Source organism: Pagrus major, chromosome 23, assembly GCF_040436345.1.
Source record: "Pagrus major chromosome 23, Pma_NU_1.0".
Taxonomy (NCBI): domain Eukaryota; kingdom Metazoa; phylum Chordata; class Actinopteri; order Spariformes; family Sparidae; genus Pagrus; species Pagrus major.
This window is the reverse complement of record NC_133237.1, coordinates 20418609-20436837: the sequence shown is the minus strand read 5'-3', so window position 1 is coordinate 20436837 and position 18229 is coordinate 20418609. Positions and strand designations below refer to the sequence as shown.

Sequence of the window (18229 nt, the reverse complement as noted above, 5' to 3'; positions counted from 1 at the left end):
GCCATCAGTATCTTTGTGTGTATACATGTAAGCTTACACCGCAGCTGTCTGTGTGTGTGTGTGTGGGTGTTTATTTATGCACAGTATAGGTAGCAAAGGAAATGTGAAATACATATGGGGATACAGACAGCCAGCAGATACATCCTTCAAGCTGCTGACGACATCAAGCTTAGCAGCCGAGGAACTTTTGTGTCCTTGAGACAGACCGTGAATCATCATCCTGTTCTGCTCTTTTTTAAACCTGACCTCTGACCTCCATATGTCCATAAAGGAGCATGATTCATCTTTACATAAAAGTCTAACAAAAAGAAAAACAACAGCAGGCGACACATGACAAGGCTCTCTTTTTGTGTTTCTCAGTACTTACAGTGTACAGGATGAGCTCTTTGTATACAACAGTTTAATGGTCTACAATTTGAGCAACAGAACAGAGCAGTATGTCATCCTCTCCAGGTTTGGAAATGATGGAGAGGTGGAGAGAAAGAGAAAGGGAGAGCAGATGGAGAAAGAAAGAGATGCCTAATAACTTCTCTAGGGAGCGAGAAGTAGGAGGATGCAGGTTTTGTATGAGAAAGAGAGAGAAGGTAAGAGAGATAACTAACAAATACACAATGTGCAGGAAAGCGGGATGGTTCAGGCTCTTCTGCGAGAGATAGAGGGAGGGAGGGAGAGAGAGAGGCAGGGGACTCTGATATGGCACTAACCATGGTGAGGGGAGTCAGACCGACTGAAGGGAAGCTGAGGCTTCACTGTGATACTGGAGCAGTGCTGAGAGCACAGGGATGCGCAACTGAAGCTGAAATCTTAACACTGAGGGAGAAGCTTTAGAGCGCTGCAACACCTCCGAGCTCTCTGCTGTAGATTTCTGTAGGGCGCAAGTAGGTGGTTTCCTTTCGACAACATAGAGCAGAAACAACCAGGACTTCTGTAGAATATTGTGGAGTTACAGCACGAGGAGAGGGGCCGTGGTTTTCTTTCTGATCCTCTTTGGGGAGTCAACTGATGGAAACTGTTGTCTGAGAGTCTGCAGCCTTCTCTTAATCCGGTACAAGATGCCTGTGATGAAGGGCCTCCTCGCCCCACAGAACACCTTCTTGGAGACCATCGCAAACCACTTTGATGGCACTCGTAAGTATATTATGGAGAGGAGATTTTCATTCATTTCACTCTACAGTTGTTTCTTGGAGTGCTTTTAAGAATTGTCAAAGAAAATAATTATTACACTGCACATGTCACTTGGCAGTATTCTTAGACTACAATTTAAATGTAGTTTTTGGGAAGAAAAACATTCAGTAAATCCTTTTTGGTTGTGCACACATTTTGTTCTTTTGGCGTACTGTATCGTGAAAATAGTGCAGTCATTGTGTTTCATACTTCTCCTTCAGAGATTCACATAATTCAATTAAAATCAAGAGTCCAGCCAATAAATGAATCTCAGTTGTGAAGCTGCAGCTCCACCAGCCAAGCCTACTGCAGCTTTTAGGATTTTAGCCTTTGGCATTTATGTAACCCACTTTAGGATTGTGACTGGCACTAAAAAACACTGCTGTCAACAAGTGTGTCCATCAGTAGTGAGATCCAGTTATAAGATTATTATATGACAGTGAACCAGAACTAGAAATTGAGACGGACAGTTCTGTCTAGGATGATACAGTGGAACTGAAGAGACACTTGTTGAGCTATAGTGCTGCTTATTAGGATGTTCCACTGTTGAGATCTGTGTGGGGTTTTTTCTTCATTCAAGGTCTTTCTATAAAACGAGCCAACAAAGAAATGTCAATAGTATTCTTCAACAGCAATATGAAAAGCTGTAGAGCTTACTGTTTTTTGTCTTTTTCTGTCATTTCAAATTGAAAAAAAGGAATGAAAATGTATCCACACACTTACCTGAGTATGTTTTCAGCAGGTTTACAATGTTTCTCACGTATTTTTCTTATATATTAAACTTTTTATGGTTCTATTTTTGTGGACTATCGCAAAATGTGCTGGTATATATCTGATATCGATTTTTGCTTTGTACATCCTTTTGGTGTTTTTGTGCTAAGGTGTTATGGTCGCAGGAGAGGTGCAACAAAATGCAAGGTCCAAACGAAGCAATGGAGGTGTTAATATTTCGTTGAAAATTGGCTTGCACTGTTGCTGCTGAAAATAGATGTCCCAATCAGCATCAGATCTCTTTCAGCGTAGTGTCACTCATTTATGAAGTATGTGATTCCAGAAAGAAAAATGACAGAATTGTACTAAATACTATGACTAAAAAACTAATTAAACACTGCAACCACAAGAAATGTAAAGGTCCAATTTGTAAGGTAGCTGATTGCTGAGAACTGACAAGACAAGATAGGATAAGATAAGACTTTATTGATCCCTCACCGGGGGAATTTGCCTGTTACAGCAGCTCAAGAGTCATAAGCAGATGGAATAAAACAGTGATTTAATGAGAGATAATAAATGAAAAAACAAGATAAAATAGAATAATAGAAAAATGGGGTGAAAATATTAATAAGAAAGATAAGTACACTTCACAGATATTGCACTAAAAATAATAGTATGTCAGATTTTGTATAGAGAAAAAAGCACAGCAGGACTTTCAATATCATCACAAATGGGGATCAAATGCATCAAATGCAAATTCTTCTCATGTGTTGCCAATCTGAACCTTCCAGACAGTAACATTATTATGTACAACATCACATTATTTCCCTGTTTGGAGTCTCCAAAGTGTGCAAAGCTTGCTGCATTTGATGTAGCAGATGCACTTGGATACGCACTCAGAGACCTCACACACAGGAACTATGCTAGTCTGTGCTATTGGGGTAGTAAAATTGAGCCTAACAGGGAGGACTGTTCATGACTGCTGGTTTAAGCTTTGTTCTACCAGCCCAAGTTAGTTAGTGCTCATTATGCCTCAGAATCAGTAGCGAGTAGAAAGTCTTCAGCAGACACTGGACAGCTCTTCCCAGAACACGATGGAAGGTGTGAGAGTGTATTTACGGGTCAGACCTTGCATGTAATAACTTAACAAATTCAGTGTGATGACACTCTCTCCGTCTGACAAACAGATCGTCCGTTCCTTCCGTGTGACACACACACACATCGTATGCACGCACACACAGGCAGTTTCTCAATCTTAGCTGCCACTGTGTGCGGATTGACCAAGCAGCTGAGTGGGAGGTGAAGGGGCCAACTGACAAAGAGATGGCTGCAGAGCCGAGCACTATTCAATCAAAGAACTGCCTTGAATCTCACTCAGTTTGAATTGAAAACCTTTTCTGTGTGAGGACATCTTTGTGAGGAGGAGCAGCTGATAACTGCAGAGCCCGAAAGTCTATTTCAATTCATGTCTCAATGCAGAAGAAAACACTGTAATACAAATGTGTGGTGCAATTGTGAAGTGAAACAGGGTTCAGAGGAATGCAGTGTGACCCCATGTGAGCAGGGGAATTAATTAAAATGAATTATGCATTAAGTCAAAAGCCATTCAAATATCATCAGAGGTCTTACACAGTCAGTACAGTACCAGTAACAGAGGGCTGTAGCTTTTTTTCCCTCCTTGTCGACAGTCTCTTCTGCTAATTGCATAGGAAGGTGTTGGAATCTCTCCTCTTCATAAGTGCTGTCATGGATAATTAGTGATGAGAATCACTGCGCTTGAGTGACTGCAGTTTAAGTGAAAGGAAACATAAGGAGAACGCCCAGTAGAATTGGAAATGTAACAATGATAAAAATGATTCACTTGACTAAGAAATTACAGTTCTTTTGTTATATAATCAATCACAACATGCACTGATTTTCTATCTACGCTTGGATATGAGCATTTATTGACAAGAAATCACTGATGCACAGTTCTTTGGCCAGCAGGCTGCGATGGCTGTCAGTTCTTCTGAATAATATGAAGCCATAGAAACAGGCTGAGGGAGAGGAGAGATGTGGTGGAAAGACTTTATTTTAGAGACAGGACCTGACAACTGGCGGTAACGGATCCCACCAAGATATGCCTCTGCTCCTGCAGGCGACAGCTGAGAGACAAGAATCTGACTAATTTGCACAATATTGATAATTGGTGTGTGCAGGTGATCAGGTAATTGAAGAAAATCTGCACCTCAGTTTTAGTCATTTCATCTTCATCGTCGTCATTCAGGTTGTTAGCACGTTAGCAATCAGAGTCATTCAGGTCTGCTAAATGCAGAATCAAATATGAATCAGAATGAGGATAATACTGCACACATTTTATTGGCTACATCTGAGATCCAGAGGGCACAGTGTCTTGGTAACCCCCCTCGATGCAAATTGCAGGGTTGCCATATGTTTTATTTTTTCCTACACAGATTGCTATGGCAACACAAGCATAGATACAGTAGATAATAATTTAGGTTCTTGCGAGATTTAGTGCACACTTATCAGACAGAAAATAATCACACATCACTAAACACATGTCTTTTCATCTGGAACAAACACTTGTCGACGGCCCCTCAATGCTGTGAATATTTCTTTGTATAAACATCACAAATAAGGATCATCAGGTAAATCTATAACCGCATGCATCTGAATAAAGTGGCATTATCAGTGTGTGTTTAACGCTCTGAGGTTTAAGGGAGGAAACAAATAATCAGTCTCATTAAAACTGGCTCAGTGCAGGTGCTCGGTGTTGTCTTTGCAGCTATGTCATCACTATACTGTAGTGTTCTTGCCGCATAGTCAAACAAAGATGGTTATTTGAAATTTAATCCACCTGCATCCAGAGAGCAACTGAATGAAATGAAAGAAGACACCATTCAGTTGACTCTGTCTAAATATTGAAGGGATATAGGGCTGTGTGCAGACTAATGAAAGCAGACATGCTTTAGTCACTGAGTGATGGCCATATCTTTACGATAAACCCCAGTGCATGACCCCGTATCATTTATTTTATACAAATCATTCTGCATCTTGTGAAAAATGGATTAACTCAGCCCATTTTACTGTCTGATAACTAAAGAGACAAACAGCATCTTGCAGCTGAACTTCAGTGCTTTGTCGAAATACAGATTCATGATTATTTTCTTCTGCTTCACCGCCCACACTTAATGCCCTGAAATGACCTTCCAGCAGTTAGTAACAATGTTAATGGAGATTTTTTTTTTCAAACAAGGTTTTTTATTTCTTCTCTGTTTTAAGTGATTTTACAAAGCTCTTCATGTCCTCCATTATTTCTCTGGCATTAAAGCATCCCTGACACACAGACGCATTCTGTCTCTTGCCTTGTGGGAGCATGTACTGTTATGTAATATCTGAATGTTAAAGTTTTGGTTAAAATATGCTTCTAAGCTTTGTTAGAAGGTTCATGTGGTTTATTGTGTGTAACCTACTGCAGAAATAAGGAACTACTCTGCGGTATAAATAACAGCTTTTCACTTAAATATAAGCAAATGTTGATTTATCAGCAAGAGGCAACATAAGTCAAACTAGCTAGCTGACATGAGTGCGGCCGGAGGCGCAATCTAGTGTAATGCTGTTCCTCAAGATCCAAAGTTAATTATTGATCATTATTAGGAAAACAAAGTTTGAAAAAGCTGATTTGTGGGTCAGTGGTTAAGGTTAAGGAAATGGTTATGGGCAAGTCTCCAGGGAATGAACATAAATCTATATAAAGTCCCCAAAAGTGATATGAATCAACATTTGAATATGTGTGTTTGTGTGTGTGTGTGTGTGTGTGTGTGTGTGTGTGTGTGTGTGTGTGTGTGTGTGTGTGTGTGTGTGTGTGTGTGTGTGTGTGTGTGTGTGTCTGGCCGTGTAAATACTAAATCAATTGCACAACCAGTGGCAGGATGCGACCACGCTCCACATGCTAATTAAGGGCTAAAGCCTCGCTGGTCTCCCATGGAGCCAGCTGGGACCCTGCATATATCCTTCAGACTTCATACACACCAGCAGCTTACTTCAAAGCCCTCTCTGATGTAGACTAGACTATTTCAGGGCTCTGAGCTGAGAGCAAATAGAATGTCTCAGATAAAGAAAAAAAACAGTTGTTTATCTCTCTTGGTGCCTCAACAAATGAATCAAATCTGGAGAGGTAAGGAAAGAGAAAAGTCAACCAAAGAACCTGGTCGCTTCGTCTGAACGTTACACTCTCAGAGCTGCTTTCTGTGCAGTTTGAAAACCACAAAATATTCCCTGTTGTTCCATTATTTCTCCAGGTCACACGGTAGCTTTACCTCCTACCTTTTTTATTTCCCTCGCAGACAGTAACTTCCTCCTGGGAAATGCTCAGGGTCGTTATGGCCACCCCATCGTGTACTGCTCCGACGGGTTTTGTGAGCTGACCGGCTTCGTTCGGAATGAGGTGATGCAGAAAACGTGTACCTGCGGCTTCCTCCATGGAGCCGAAACCAGTGAGAGTGTAATCCAACAGGTGGACAAAGCTCTGGAGGGCCAGCAGGAGTACCAGGGAGAGGTCTGCTTCTATAGGAAAAATGGTAAGGATTGTGTTCATGTGATCAAGCAGATCTTGAAGCAGATGTAAGTGTAATACTTTTTCCAATATCTGCAGGAAATCCATTTTGGTGCCTCCTGGATATTGTGCCAATTAAAAATGAGAAAGGTGAGGTGGTGCTGTTCCTCTTATCCTTCAAAGACATCAGTGAATCATACGGGAAGAGCCATCACTACAGCCAAGGAGACGGTGAGGCCTGGCTGTTATTTGTCCTACTTCAATTTCATCTTCAAAATGTCGTGCTGCACATTCGTTTGCAAAGACTGGAGGCTAAGACAGGATCTGCCTTTTACTCTGTGAGTGTTATTATTTTGCTCACAGGTATGTCAGAAACTGCTCATCAGAGCAGGAAAAGCCATCGATCGCACTTTTCCCAAGCTCGAGCGAGGGGGAGGACTATTCTGCAACAAATGACCAACCTGTTCTCCAAGAGGGGCAAGAGAAAACTGGCCGATGTGAGTGTAAAACCCCTGAATTAAACATAATTAAGACTACAGTAATGAAAGACATTGTGATATGCCATAAGTGTTTTTCTTTTCCTGGTTTTAAAGGTTGCATTGCAGTTAACTGATGTCATTTTCTGAACTTACCAGATTGTTGTACTTGGTGTAAATCTCACATTTTAGTTTTTCTGTCTAATATCTTAAAGTTACTGTGAAGAGACATGCAGTAAAGTTGTATTGCACGAATACCTCTCAGGAAAATCAGAAAATGCACTTCAACACAAATCTTCAAACCACTGCTAAATAAATTATATATATAAATATGTATAAATTAATTCAAGTCTATTCAAAATGTGTGGTAAATCTCATGTTTACGATGATGGCAGTGGATGATTATAATCAGGCTTCCTGGCTAACCATTCTCTCGTGCTGAGCTAATAACTGCATGTGAGCGCCACCTCAGTAGGCACTGAAGAAAATCACATTCTTTGTCCTTTTTCATTATTTCAGCGTTCAAGGTTCAGGCCCAGCTTCAAAATAGTACATTTATAATATTAGTGTCCTCTCTCCTCAATTTCTCACGTTGCTCTCAGGATCCTTTATGTGACTTTTATGTGTGCTGCCTTTTCAGAGTGTGTTCCAGAAACCGTCTCTACCTGAGTACAAGGTTGCGGCCGTGAAGAAGTCACGTTTCATCCTGCTTCACTACAGCATCTCCAAGGCCCTCTGGGACTGGCTTATTCTGCTGGCGACCTTTTATGTCGCTGTCGCCGTGCCCTACGACATCTGCTTTGTCAGTCCTGACGAGGGCAGCGACCATCACTCATTTGTCAGTCGCAGCACTATAGGCAGTGACATAGCAGTGGAGATGCTCTTCATTCTTGGTATGATGTATTTGTATTTGATTAAAGGGACAGTTCAACCCAAAATCAAAAAATATATTTCGGCGCTTCGAGCCCCGCAAGCCAAGCGCTACAGCTACAGCTAAGAGAAAAAATATGCATTTTTGATTTTTGGGGTGCTGCCCTTTTAATACATGTTATCATAAAATGTTTGTAGTTGTGTCATTATGCACTTTTTGACGTTGCAAAAAACAACAACATTATTTTCAATGATAAAAAAGGAATTTGAACACCAACTTGTAAACAACTTCAGTTAACAAAAGGCCGCCTCTAGATAGTAGGCAATTGTATTCTTCTGTCAGTCAGATAATTAGTAGTTTGTTCCCATATAATTTTAAAGTAACATCTCCTACAATGATTGCAGGCTGCACACCAGCAGACCTGACCTTTATGGTGAAGCATCTTGAGTGGCGTTATGAAGAGACAACAATGTTCACTTTAAATTAAGAACAAATATAGTTTTTCCAAGTGCAGCTGCAGCTGTTTCCCTGGCGATGGCTTAAACATAACCACACCTCCCACCTTTCCTCGCCCACGCAGCGTGTCTCTGTTGCCCCAGGTTACCGATCATAATTAGATTTCTCTCACTTTGTCCCACTTTCCCTCCGAAGGAAGTGTGATAGCACATCTGTCATGAGGCTGACTTCCTCACACTCAACACGTTTGTCTGGGGACAGACAGTGACACTCGTGCTCAAAATTAACTCACCTGGTTTCACAGACTGCCTTTGTGTGAAAGTAAATTATTTTTAGGGCAAGTTTCAATGAAGAGTGGAGGCTTAATGATGGATGCTTGTTCCTGAACCAGTTTCATTTCAGTTCACGTACACGCTCCATTCAATCTCAATGTCTTTGCAAGTGAAGGTTACATGCAATGCCAGGGAAATATTAAATGAATTCAGGAATATGTTGGATAAATTGCTAACGTCGTTATTCCTGGCTGCCATTTAGTGTGTTTCTAATGCTCAATGAAGTGCTAGAAAGAGTTTTTCTCAAAATAAAAGTCTTACAATATTAAAAATTACTTTCAGATACTTTTATTTGGCCTCCAATATCAATAGGAGGATTTTTAAAATGTATGTTTTTCAATATTCACTTCCTTAAAGGTGCAATATGTAGGGATTTTAGATGAAAACTAACTAAAAATCATAAACAGAATGTGAATAAATAGCAGTTTTGACATTATGATGATGTGTTGGAGAGATATCTACTGAAGTTAGTACGCTAACCAGCTAGCCCCAACCCGTCGCAGTCCAAAGATCTTGTGCTAGTGTTGGAAACACTTAAACCCCCCTGATCCCCAAGCTCCTGGTCTGAATCACTAGCTACACGGCTAACTGAGCTAACTAGATAAGGCAGCAGTTAGCGGTTACTCTGGTGATATGCTTCCCCCTAATTTGTTTTGAATATGAATTTGACAAGTAGCCAGTTCTTAGATATTACACCTTTAATAGCTACTGCAGCTATTATTGTAAAATCAGGAAACTATATGAAGTGTATTACAATTTATACTTCTTACTTATGTATTACTCTTTTCCCAGTTGAGCTGCAAATTAATCACCTATTTTATAATTGTGAAGATAATTAATTTCTGTATAAGTTATTATAATTAGTCTGAGTAAACTCCCCAGTTTAGGCGTTTCATGCAATCATGCAATTTTTTTTTCTTTTTATGTATTATTTCTGTTTTGTGATGAATTTCCGTTGCTCCTGCTCCTTTTCAGACATCATCCTGAATTTCCGCACCACCTACGTCAGTCAGTCAGGTCAGGTGGTGTACGACGCCCGATCCATTTACCTCCATTACTGCACCACCTGGTTCTTTGTGGATCTGATCGCAGCTTTGCCGTTTGACCTTCTCTACGCTTTCAACATCACAGTGGTAAGATTACTGTTTACTTGGAGTTCACTATAAGCACTCAAGGTCTTTTACTTTCCTCCTGGCCAACTTTAAGACCAGCCAATGTTTTAGTCGTGTTATGCCCTCAGAGCATCAGACTGGAGATGATTATCCCTCCACATTCAACCACTTCACTGAGCATCCTTGTTTGCCTGTTCGCTTCAGTTTTATCCTCCAGATGAACACTAGTACTTCTCATGGATTAGACTTACTTTGCCACAGGCCTCAGCTGACTCACAAAGACATCTCTCTAACTCCGGCCTTGGTTTTGTTGAATCTAACGCTCGTTAAAAACTTTTCTGACTTCTAAATTCAGAACAAGTGCTTCTCAATAGAGACAATTTAATCAAAGTTAAAAGACAAAAAGAGGGCCACAGGTTTTACAGATAAATCCATCTAAATATAATATTATATAACACCAAACCCACAAGTTTGAATGTTCCGCTGATCTTTTCTAGACCTCGCTGGTGCACCTGTTGAAGACGGTTCGACTTCTACGTCTGCTGCGCCTGTTACAGAAACTGGACCGCTACTCCCAGTACAGCGCTGTGGTCCTAACCCTGCTCATGTCTGTGTTTGCTCTGCTGGCTCACTGGATGGCTTGTGTCTGGTACGTCATCGGACGCAAGGAGATAGAAAGCAGTGACCCCGTAACCTGGGACATAGGTGAGCACCGCTGAATCAAGAGTATAATGTTCATCCTCACTCATTAAGCTGTCCTGTGACATTTTTTATAGTCTCTCACGGCAATCCCAAAGGGCCAGGACTGTGGGTCATGCTTGAATGCCTGAATGCTTCAGCATCCTTTCAACCTCTAGCTCGTCTCCTCTCAGCACAGAGGAAGTCTAGTTCACAGCGTAATTCCATTATATCACCAGTAATGAATTATATCAGTCTACATTATATCACCCATTACCCATTATATCACTTGCCAAAGGAGAAAGGGTCGTCCATTGAGGCGGACACAAAGAAAAAATAAAATCAATGATTAGTCACCTTAGACACCCACATCACTCTTATACAACCATCATCTAACCTCGTTTCCCAGGCTGGCTTCAGGAGTTGGGAAAGCGTCTGGAGACCCCGTACATCAACAGCACCATGGGTGGGCCCTCCATGCCCAGCGCCTACATTGCGTCCCTCTACTTCACCCTCAGCAGTCTCACCAGTGTTGGTTTTGGCAATGTGTGTGCCAACACAGATGCTGAGAAAATCTTCTCCATCTGCATTATGCTCATGGGTGGTGAGTTTATTATGGTTCACAGAAAACTCCCAGAATTTTGATAAATGATCTGAGGATATCATAATCTTACTCGCTCTCCTACCTCCAGCCCTGATGCACGCAGTGGTCTTTGGTAACGTGACAGCCATCATCCAGCGCATGTACTCGCGCCGCTCCCTCTACCACACCCGGATGAAGGATCTCAAGGATTTCATCCGTGTGCATCGGCTACCTCAGCAGCTGAAGCAGAGGATGCTGGAGTACTTTCAGGCCACTTGGTCAGTCAACAACGGCATCAACGCCAACGAGGTGGGTGAGGAATCACAGATTTTGAAGTGTTCTCCTATAAAAAGTTTTTCTGTAAGGTGAATCTCTTTTCAATAAGTGACTTTACAGTACGTGATTTGTCCAGTGCGTGGGCTGCAGAAATATCTTTTTTTTGTGCAGAAAAGTACAGACTGTGTGGGTGCTAGATTCTACATTCATAAATGTCATCCTTAAAATGTGGGTCACCTCAAACTCTCTGGAGTCTTATTCTATTTCCTTAAGTAGACGTCACATTGTTGCAAATAGAACTTCAGTAACAATGCCAGGACCGATCTAGGAGAAGTTCCCTGTAATTACAAGAGTAGGAGTTGAAATAGAGAGAATGCTCATTAACACCCTCACCACCACCATCTGTAGATAATTAATTCACTGTTGAAGGTAACAGACATAGCTGCTGGTTTCTGAGAGCGTGGTGGCTTTAACACCTCGTGTCTGTTTTTACTGAGCAGCTTGGCACATCATGTGAGTGCATCGACCTGTAAAACCGCAATCTCTACTTTGTTCTGGTCTTGTATTTAGCAGCCGTGGGTATTAAAGTATTAAAATGATCCTTTGGGCTGTAAAAGTGGCAGTAACTCAAGGAAAAATGTCTACTTCCGAGGAGAAGTCTTGAGATTTAAAATGTTCTGTCTTTAAGTACTTTAAAGGAGCGCCAAGTGATTTTTTTCTTTCCTAAATTAGGGAAACATGAGTATCACACTGTTTTGTTTCCGGGCACCTGATGTATTTACATCCCTCCTAACTACAATATCTGAAACTTCAACACATCCTCATAAGCTAAACGACTGAATAGGCGAACTCCCAAAACGACATATACTCTATCAATGTTCCAAAAACAGCATGACCGTCACAACGTACCAGCTACAAGCATACCGGACCTTTGTTGTACAGTTGCAATTGGTTAGCTTTAGGGAAACACGGTTTGGCTTAAAACGTGTGTGAACTGAACAACCAACACTATGAGCTGAAAAGTAGCTTAAATTCCTGCACCATGTTTTCAACAGATGTCTCTCAGCCATGTTTTTTAACAATCTGTCATACATCAGTTTGACAGAACAGATGTTGCAGTATTTTCCTCCTACTAAAACAGGGGACTGCATTGATTGTATTGTATTGTACTATTGTATTGTGTATAGGCTATACATGCTATTAAAATGCTTCTGAGAGCATACATGTAGCAGTACTGACCAGATCCAGGCAGATGACTCAAGCTGTTGCTGTTGTCCCCACTGACATGCTGCTTTTTCAATGCGGGCAGTGTGTTTTATTCAATAAGTGACACTTTCACATTTCGTTAAACTAAAAGTATTCCCTAACAGTGCAACGTTTTAAAACTGCTGCTCTAAATCAGTAAAAAGAGACAATGATATGACTCAGAGAGGTGAGGGCAGATTCATTTCTCTGTCAAATGTATTTCAGTGGTGAAGACTTATTTTTTTCTTGACCTCTTTCTTAGCTGCTGCATGACTTCCCAGATGAACTGCGGGCTGACATCGCCATGCACCTTAACAAAGACATCCTGCAGCTGCCAGTGTTTGAGCGAGCCAGCAGAGGGTGTCTGCGCTCCCTCTCCCTGCACATCAAGACATCCTTCTGTGCGCCAGGGGAATACCTTATACGTCATGGAGATGCTCTACAAGCAAACTATTTTGTCTGCTCGGGTTCCCTGGAGGTTCTTAAAGATGGCATGGTCCAGGCCATCCTTGGTCAGTGTGCTACGAATAGGAAACATTTCCTTACTGTCAGCTGTTGCACACCTTGTTGTAACTCCTCTGTTTTAATTGAAACCCCGCACAGGCAAAGGTGATCTTATTGGAGCTGACCTCCCGGATCATGGCCAGGTGATCAAGACAAATGCAGATGTGAAGGCGCTGACCTACTGTGACTTGCAGTACATCAGTGTGAGGGCCTTGAGGGAGGTCCTCGAGCTGTACCCAGAGTACGGCAGCCGGTTCAGCTCCGACATCCATCACAACCTCACCTATAACTTGAGAGAGGGCAGTGAAGCTGATGTAAGACATTTGCTCTTACATTTGGCGGTGTGAAACACTGCAGAGACACACAGAAATTAAATTATCCTGCTCATTAGCAGCAACATACCTTTACTTCGCCACCAAATATAGAATATGTGTAATCTCTTGTTAATTTCGGCTTCAATATCTCCAGGGAGTAAAGAAGTTCCCATGGTCCTCCAGGCTGTCTCAGGTATGTGTGTTCCCTGAGGTGATTACATATCACTTTCAGCACAATCTGTATTTACATCATAGGGAATTAGTCGCTTTTCTGAAACTGGTTTTGTAAATGTGCCAGTATTCATATGGATAGGCTTCCCCGCATTCGTTAATTCAGGTTTATGTTTGTCCAAGCAATTTATACTTATTTCTTTAAGGAAGCCAGAGATGCAAATGAGGGCGGGAAAAAAAATCAGTTTCCATTTTTTTTAAGTGTATTTTTTAATCTGTAAAAGTTTTGGAGTGTGTTTGTAATAACATTTTGGCCACAGGAGGCTGAAGTGCACTTTGACCCCTTGTTCTAAATAAGACTAAAAGGCATTTATCTTTTTTTCCAGGAGTTTAAATTTTTTCCATGCACACTAAAAACAAGGTACCTACTGTATATTGTGTGTTATCAAGCCATGTTACATTACTGACATGTCTTGTGTTTAGTGTGCATGGAGTATTACAAAATATATTTTTTAGAAAACTGATCTTGACCAAATAAAAATGAATATATATTTTTTAAAAAGCCTCCTGCCAAACCTTTACAGTCAGTAGAAAAGAAAACCTTCAAAAAATAATCCTGGCAAAACTTTTTTTCCACCTGACCCTTGCCTCTCAGGGCTTCTGTATTCCCCCAAATCAAAGAAAGCATCTTTTTCCATTACCTCCTCAGGCTCATGCTTCTATAGACCATAAACTACCCTTTATTATCGAGGCAGATGATGAAGAAAATGGAGAAGACACGAGACACTCTCAGCAGAGGAGAGTGCCTCTGTTACATGGAGTGGGCAGCCCTGTTCGTCAGCCGTGCCTCAGCACCCTGATAGGAGAGGAGTTCCGCCACATCAACGCGCTCCACCTCTGTCGATCACCTGTTCAGGACGGTCAAGGATGCAGCCCCTCTCCTCATCCATTCGCCAATGAGGAGCAGTGTCTGTCTCCTTTACCCAGGCTCCCCAGTGACCCAGGTTTCAATCATCGGCCTGCCAGATTACTCATGCCATCCTTACCTTGTGTCAGTCCCCTGAACCTCAGCCCCAGGTAAGCTGTTCATCCTGCTTTACCCTAAATATGATGCAGAATCTGTTTGCGTCTATTTAAAAATTATGTAACACTGATTTGTGTCTCTTCTAGGGTCGTGGATGGAATTGAGGACAACAGTCATGCATTTCAATTTAATGTAGAGCAGAGCGAGACAAAGACTAATGTAACAGGTAAAGTCCCTCTGAGCGGTACAATGGATGATTGTGAACTACATTGGATTGGGGACAGCAAACATCTTGATTAAAAACCCTTTTCAGGAACAAGTGCTGAACTCTAAGTCATGCAAGGTCGAAAAAGCATAGGAATATCAGATTTGGGACACTTTTATACATTTATTTCTCTATATTCAACCGTATTTCTTTATTTTTCATCCTTTTTCAGATCGGTTCCAGGTGAATGCTAACCTGCTTCTGGAGACGGAGGAAGTGAGACAGAACATCAGCAAACTGAACAAAGAGGTATGGTCAATATTAGATCCAACATAGTGATATTAAAATGGGAAATAGGGTTAAATGAACTTGTGAACATGAACATGCCAGTACTCCAATTTTTACTGTGGTCTTTAAATATGTAATGTGTTTGATTTCTGCTTTAAAATATCTGAAAACTACCTTTGTTATATATTATGTTGAGTTCTGTACTTATATTAGCCCAACGTAAGGGTGCATTTCACAAACATTACCCTGCCTGTCAACATTTATGCCTGAGTCATGTCAGATAGATTTGTATCAGCAATGGTGGTAGTTCAATGGTGTGGTCACCACCAGCGAGGCACGTTTGACCACAGGCTCAGTTGTTTTTTATTCACCCCAGGAAAAAGCCACCTCAGTAACAAAATACTAAGATTTACTACAGATGTTTGGTATTAGGCGTCCTGCAACAAGGTCGTATGAGAGGTGTACATGGGTGTGTGTGTTGATGGTTGTGTGGAGGCAGGAGCCATCCCGTCTGTTAAAAAATAACAAATCATTAAAACAAAATTTTTCCTTCCAGGTGAACAACTTGCACCAAGAAGTATCCAACCTGGCCAAGGAGCTTCACAACATAATGCATTTCCTGCCATCTCATATGGCCATGCTCCATTATACGCCTCCTGTCTCCTCATATACCTATACCACACCAATGGCTCCAAGTCCTAGTGTGACTGCTTCCAGCAACTGGCAGTCCCACGTCCCTTTAAACATCGCCACGGGGCTGCACCTCCATCATGAAGCAATCAGCCACCCTGCCAGAAATGTGTGGGGCTGCAGTGGGATGTCCTCCCAGGGTAGAAGTCCCACCTTGCTGCGCTCTTCAAGCCCGATGTCATCCTGCTTACACCTGTGCTGCTCTGACAGAGAAGGAGCCGCACCCCACAGGTTGCAGAGCCCTTGTGGCACCTTCCAAACCTCAAGAACAACTCCAAACTCTCCCTACATGACCCACCCGCATGCTCAAGGAGGTCCGTCCCTCCTGGCCCTCAGTTCTGCCTTTAGCAGCTTCCCAGTGATTTGTCAGGCCCCACAGGTGGCTTACAATGCACCTATCCCCACAATGAGCAACTCTCACTCTCTATGCTCCACAGTCAATTCTGGGTACTCCCTTCCATCCCTGAGTGTTCAAACCAATTCAGATCCCACACATCAGACCAGCTCCCAGACACCCATCCACTCCTCCATCACTCCCATTGGCCAACCGCAGTATCACACCACCTTCAGCTCTCTCAACTCTTCTGGAGTCCACATGTCAGTCTGCACAGGGCACAATCAGAGCCAGCAGGGCTCTATCAGTGGTCCCAGGCTGAATGACCCTGTAGGATCCAGCCCTCTCCACCACACACAGGACCCTGCATGTTCTCTGCTGGGGCAGGTGACGGACAGAGACCATAGAGCTTCACTGTATCATGAGACGACGGACAATATTGAATTTCTTGGTATGAGCAGCAGCACTTTAACTGTAGAAGTTCAGCCACCTCTCTTGGACATGGAGGAAACACAAATCCTGCACTGATGACCTCAGTATCTTGTTGTGTTACTCTATGATAGTGATGACTTTGTACCTTTAAAGACTTTCAGTGTAGTTTCCACCAAATAAAATGCGCAATCTTCTGCAGAAACCCTATCACCACCACTGAATAAAACTTCAATTTGTAGATTGCTTACTGGTCTGCAGAAATTGTAAAAGGGCCAGTGCATTAATATCCACCAAGACAAGCACCAGTCACTCTCTCTTTAGCATTTAATATTTGGATATTTATAAAAACAAACAGTTGTTTGTTATCAGATAGACTACAAAGCTTTAACACAACAAGGGAGATTCCTTGCAAAAAGCTTTCTCTGCTGTCACCACAGAGATTATACCAGCTCAGTATGACCAGGCTTGAGATGCAAGGTTATGAGTTACGGGTATGCAGCGCCACTCAGTGGTGAGAGTCAGGTGGAACAGCAAACGGCTCATCGTACTCTTTCAGAGGAGCAAACTTGAATAGGATACTCGTGATTATTCACCTACAACTGTACAGTTATTGATGGGTTTTATTTGAATTTTATTTTTTTTTACATTTGTATCGCAGCTATTAAAAAAACACATGTGAGCACTCACCAGATGGAGGACGAGGCATTGCCACACTGTGCGTTGACAATATTTTGAGTTTTAAAGTGTTTTGCTTTTTCTTTTCATTTCGTTTGTGGAGGAAACACTTACAGAATAATCATGAAGTCATTCATAGTCCTTCAGTATACTTCATACAGCACTCTTTCACAATGCACCTCCAGAACTGTTGCAGTGAGTATACATATTAACATAATGGAGATGGCAGCGTGGTAAGAAGCCTGTGTACCACCTGTGTACTTCTTACATCCCTCCTTCACAGCTGAACTCCAAAACTTTTGGACATAATAAGACTCTCAAACAGTATAAAAACCTTCACTGTGCGTGTCATACACTTATGGTTGACTTTGTTTACAACATGAGCAAGTTTTTACTTTAGCTTTGGAAGATACTGAGGACGGTGCTCTACGACTTCACCAACACAAGCATGTGTACTCAACAGGGTTATACTCTCCACACAGGCCTCCTCTTTGTAACCCTGTAGCTCTTAGATGTTAGCTGTAATTCTGATGTACGCAGTAGTATTAGCATGGTAACTTTAAACACAAACAACAAACAGGGTCGCACAAGCAAAAAGAAGTGTTATGTTTCTTGGTTGAAAGAAGCAAACTTTATTTTTGTACAAAAGATAAATTATAACATCCCCTGAATCATAATGTTCATTAGAAACACAATAGTCTATTATCTACATTATTCTAGGCCGCATGCTTCATTGTGTCATTTTGCCAGCGTGTCTCTCAGACTCAAAACATGGTTAGACTGTCTGCTTAGCTGTTACATTTTGGAAATGTTTTCTTTTTTTTCTGTAATGGATTCATTAAAATGACTCATAGAGACCTCCTTCAGTCTGACATCTTTTCTTTGGGAGTGTATGTTCATAATTGAATCCCACAGTTGTAAAAAAAAAAAAACAACTGAAAGGTATTTTGGATTAGCCATTTGAAGAGTGCATGTTTACATGTTTAAACGTAAGTCAGTTTCACAACTATGTTTAATTAATTTTTTTTATGAGTTGTATCAAAAGACAATCAAATATATGGGGTACCCTGGTAGCTCAGTTGGTAGAGCGGGCATCCCATGTGCAGAGGCCCTGTCCCTCCTCTCTCGTCCCA

General features: G+C 41.6%; 1 protein-coding gene across 1 annotated transcript; it reads left to right on the top strand.

Moving 5' to 3' along the window:
- The first annotated feature begins 1052 nt into the window (after nt 1–1052).
- kcnh4a (potassium voltage-gated channel, subfamily H (eag-related), member 4a) lies at nt 1053–16517 on the top strand. The gene is made up of 16 exons (XM_073495010.1): nt 1053–1128; nt 6222–6455; nt 6530–6661; nt 6803–6927; nt 7547–7799; nt 9541–9698; nt 10175–10382; nt 10765–10959; nt 11048–11247; nt 12722–12971; nt 13063–13266; nt 13436–13470; nt 14158–14525; nt 14619–14698; nt 14910–14986; nt 15522–16517. The coding sequence occupies exons 1-16, from the start codon at nt 1053–1055 to the stop codon at nt 16515–16517; spliced, it is 3591 nt and encodes a 1196-aa protein (XP_073351111.1).
- Nucleotides 16518–18229: the final 1712 nt, after the last annotated feature.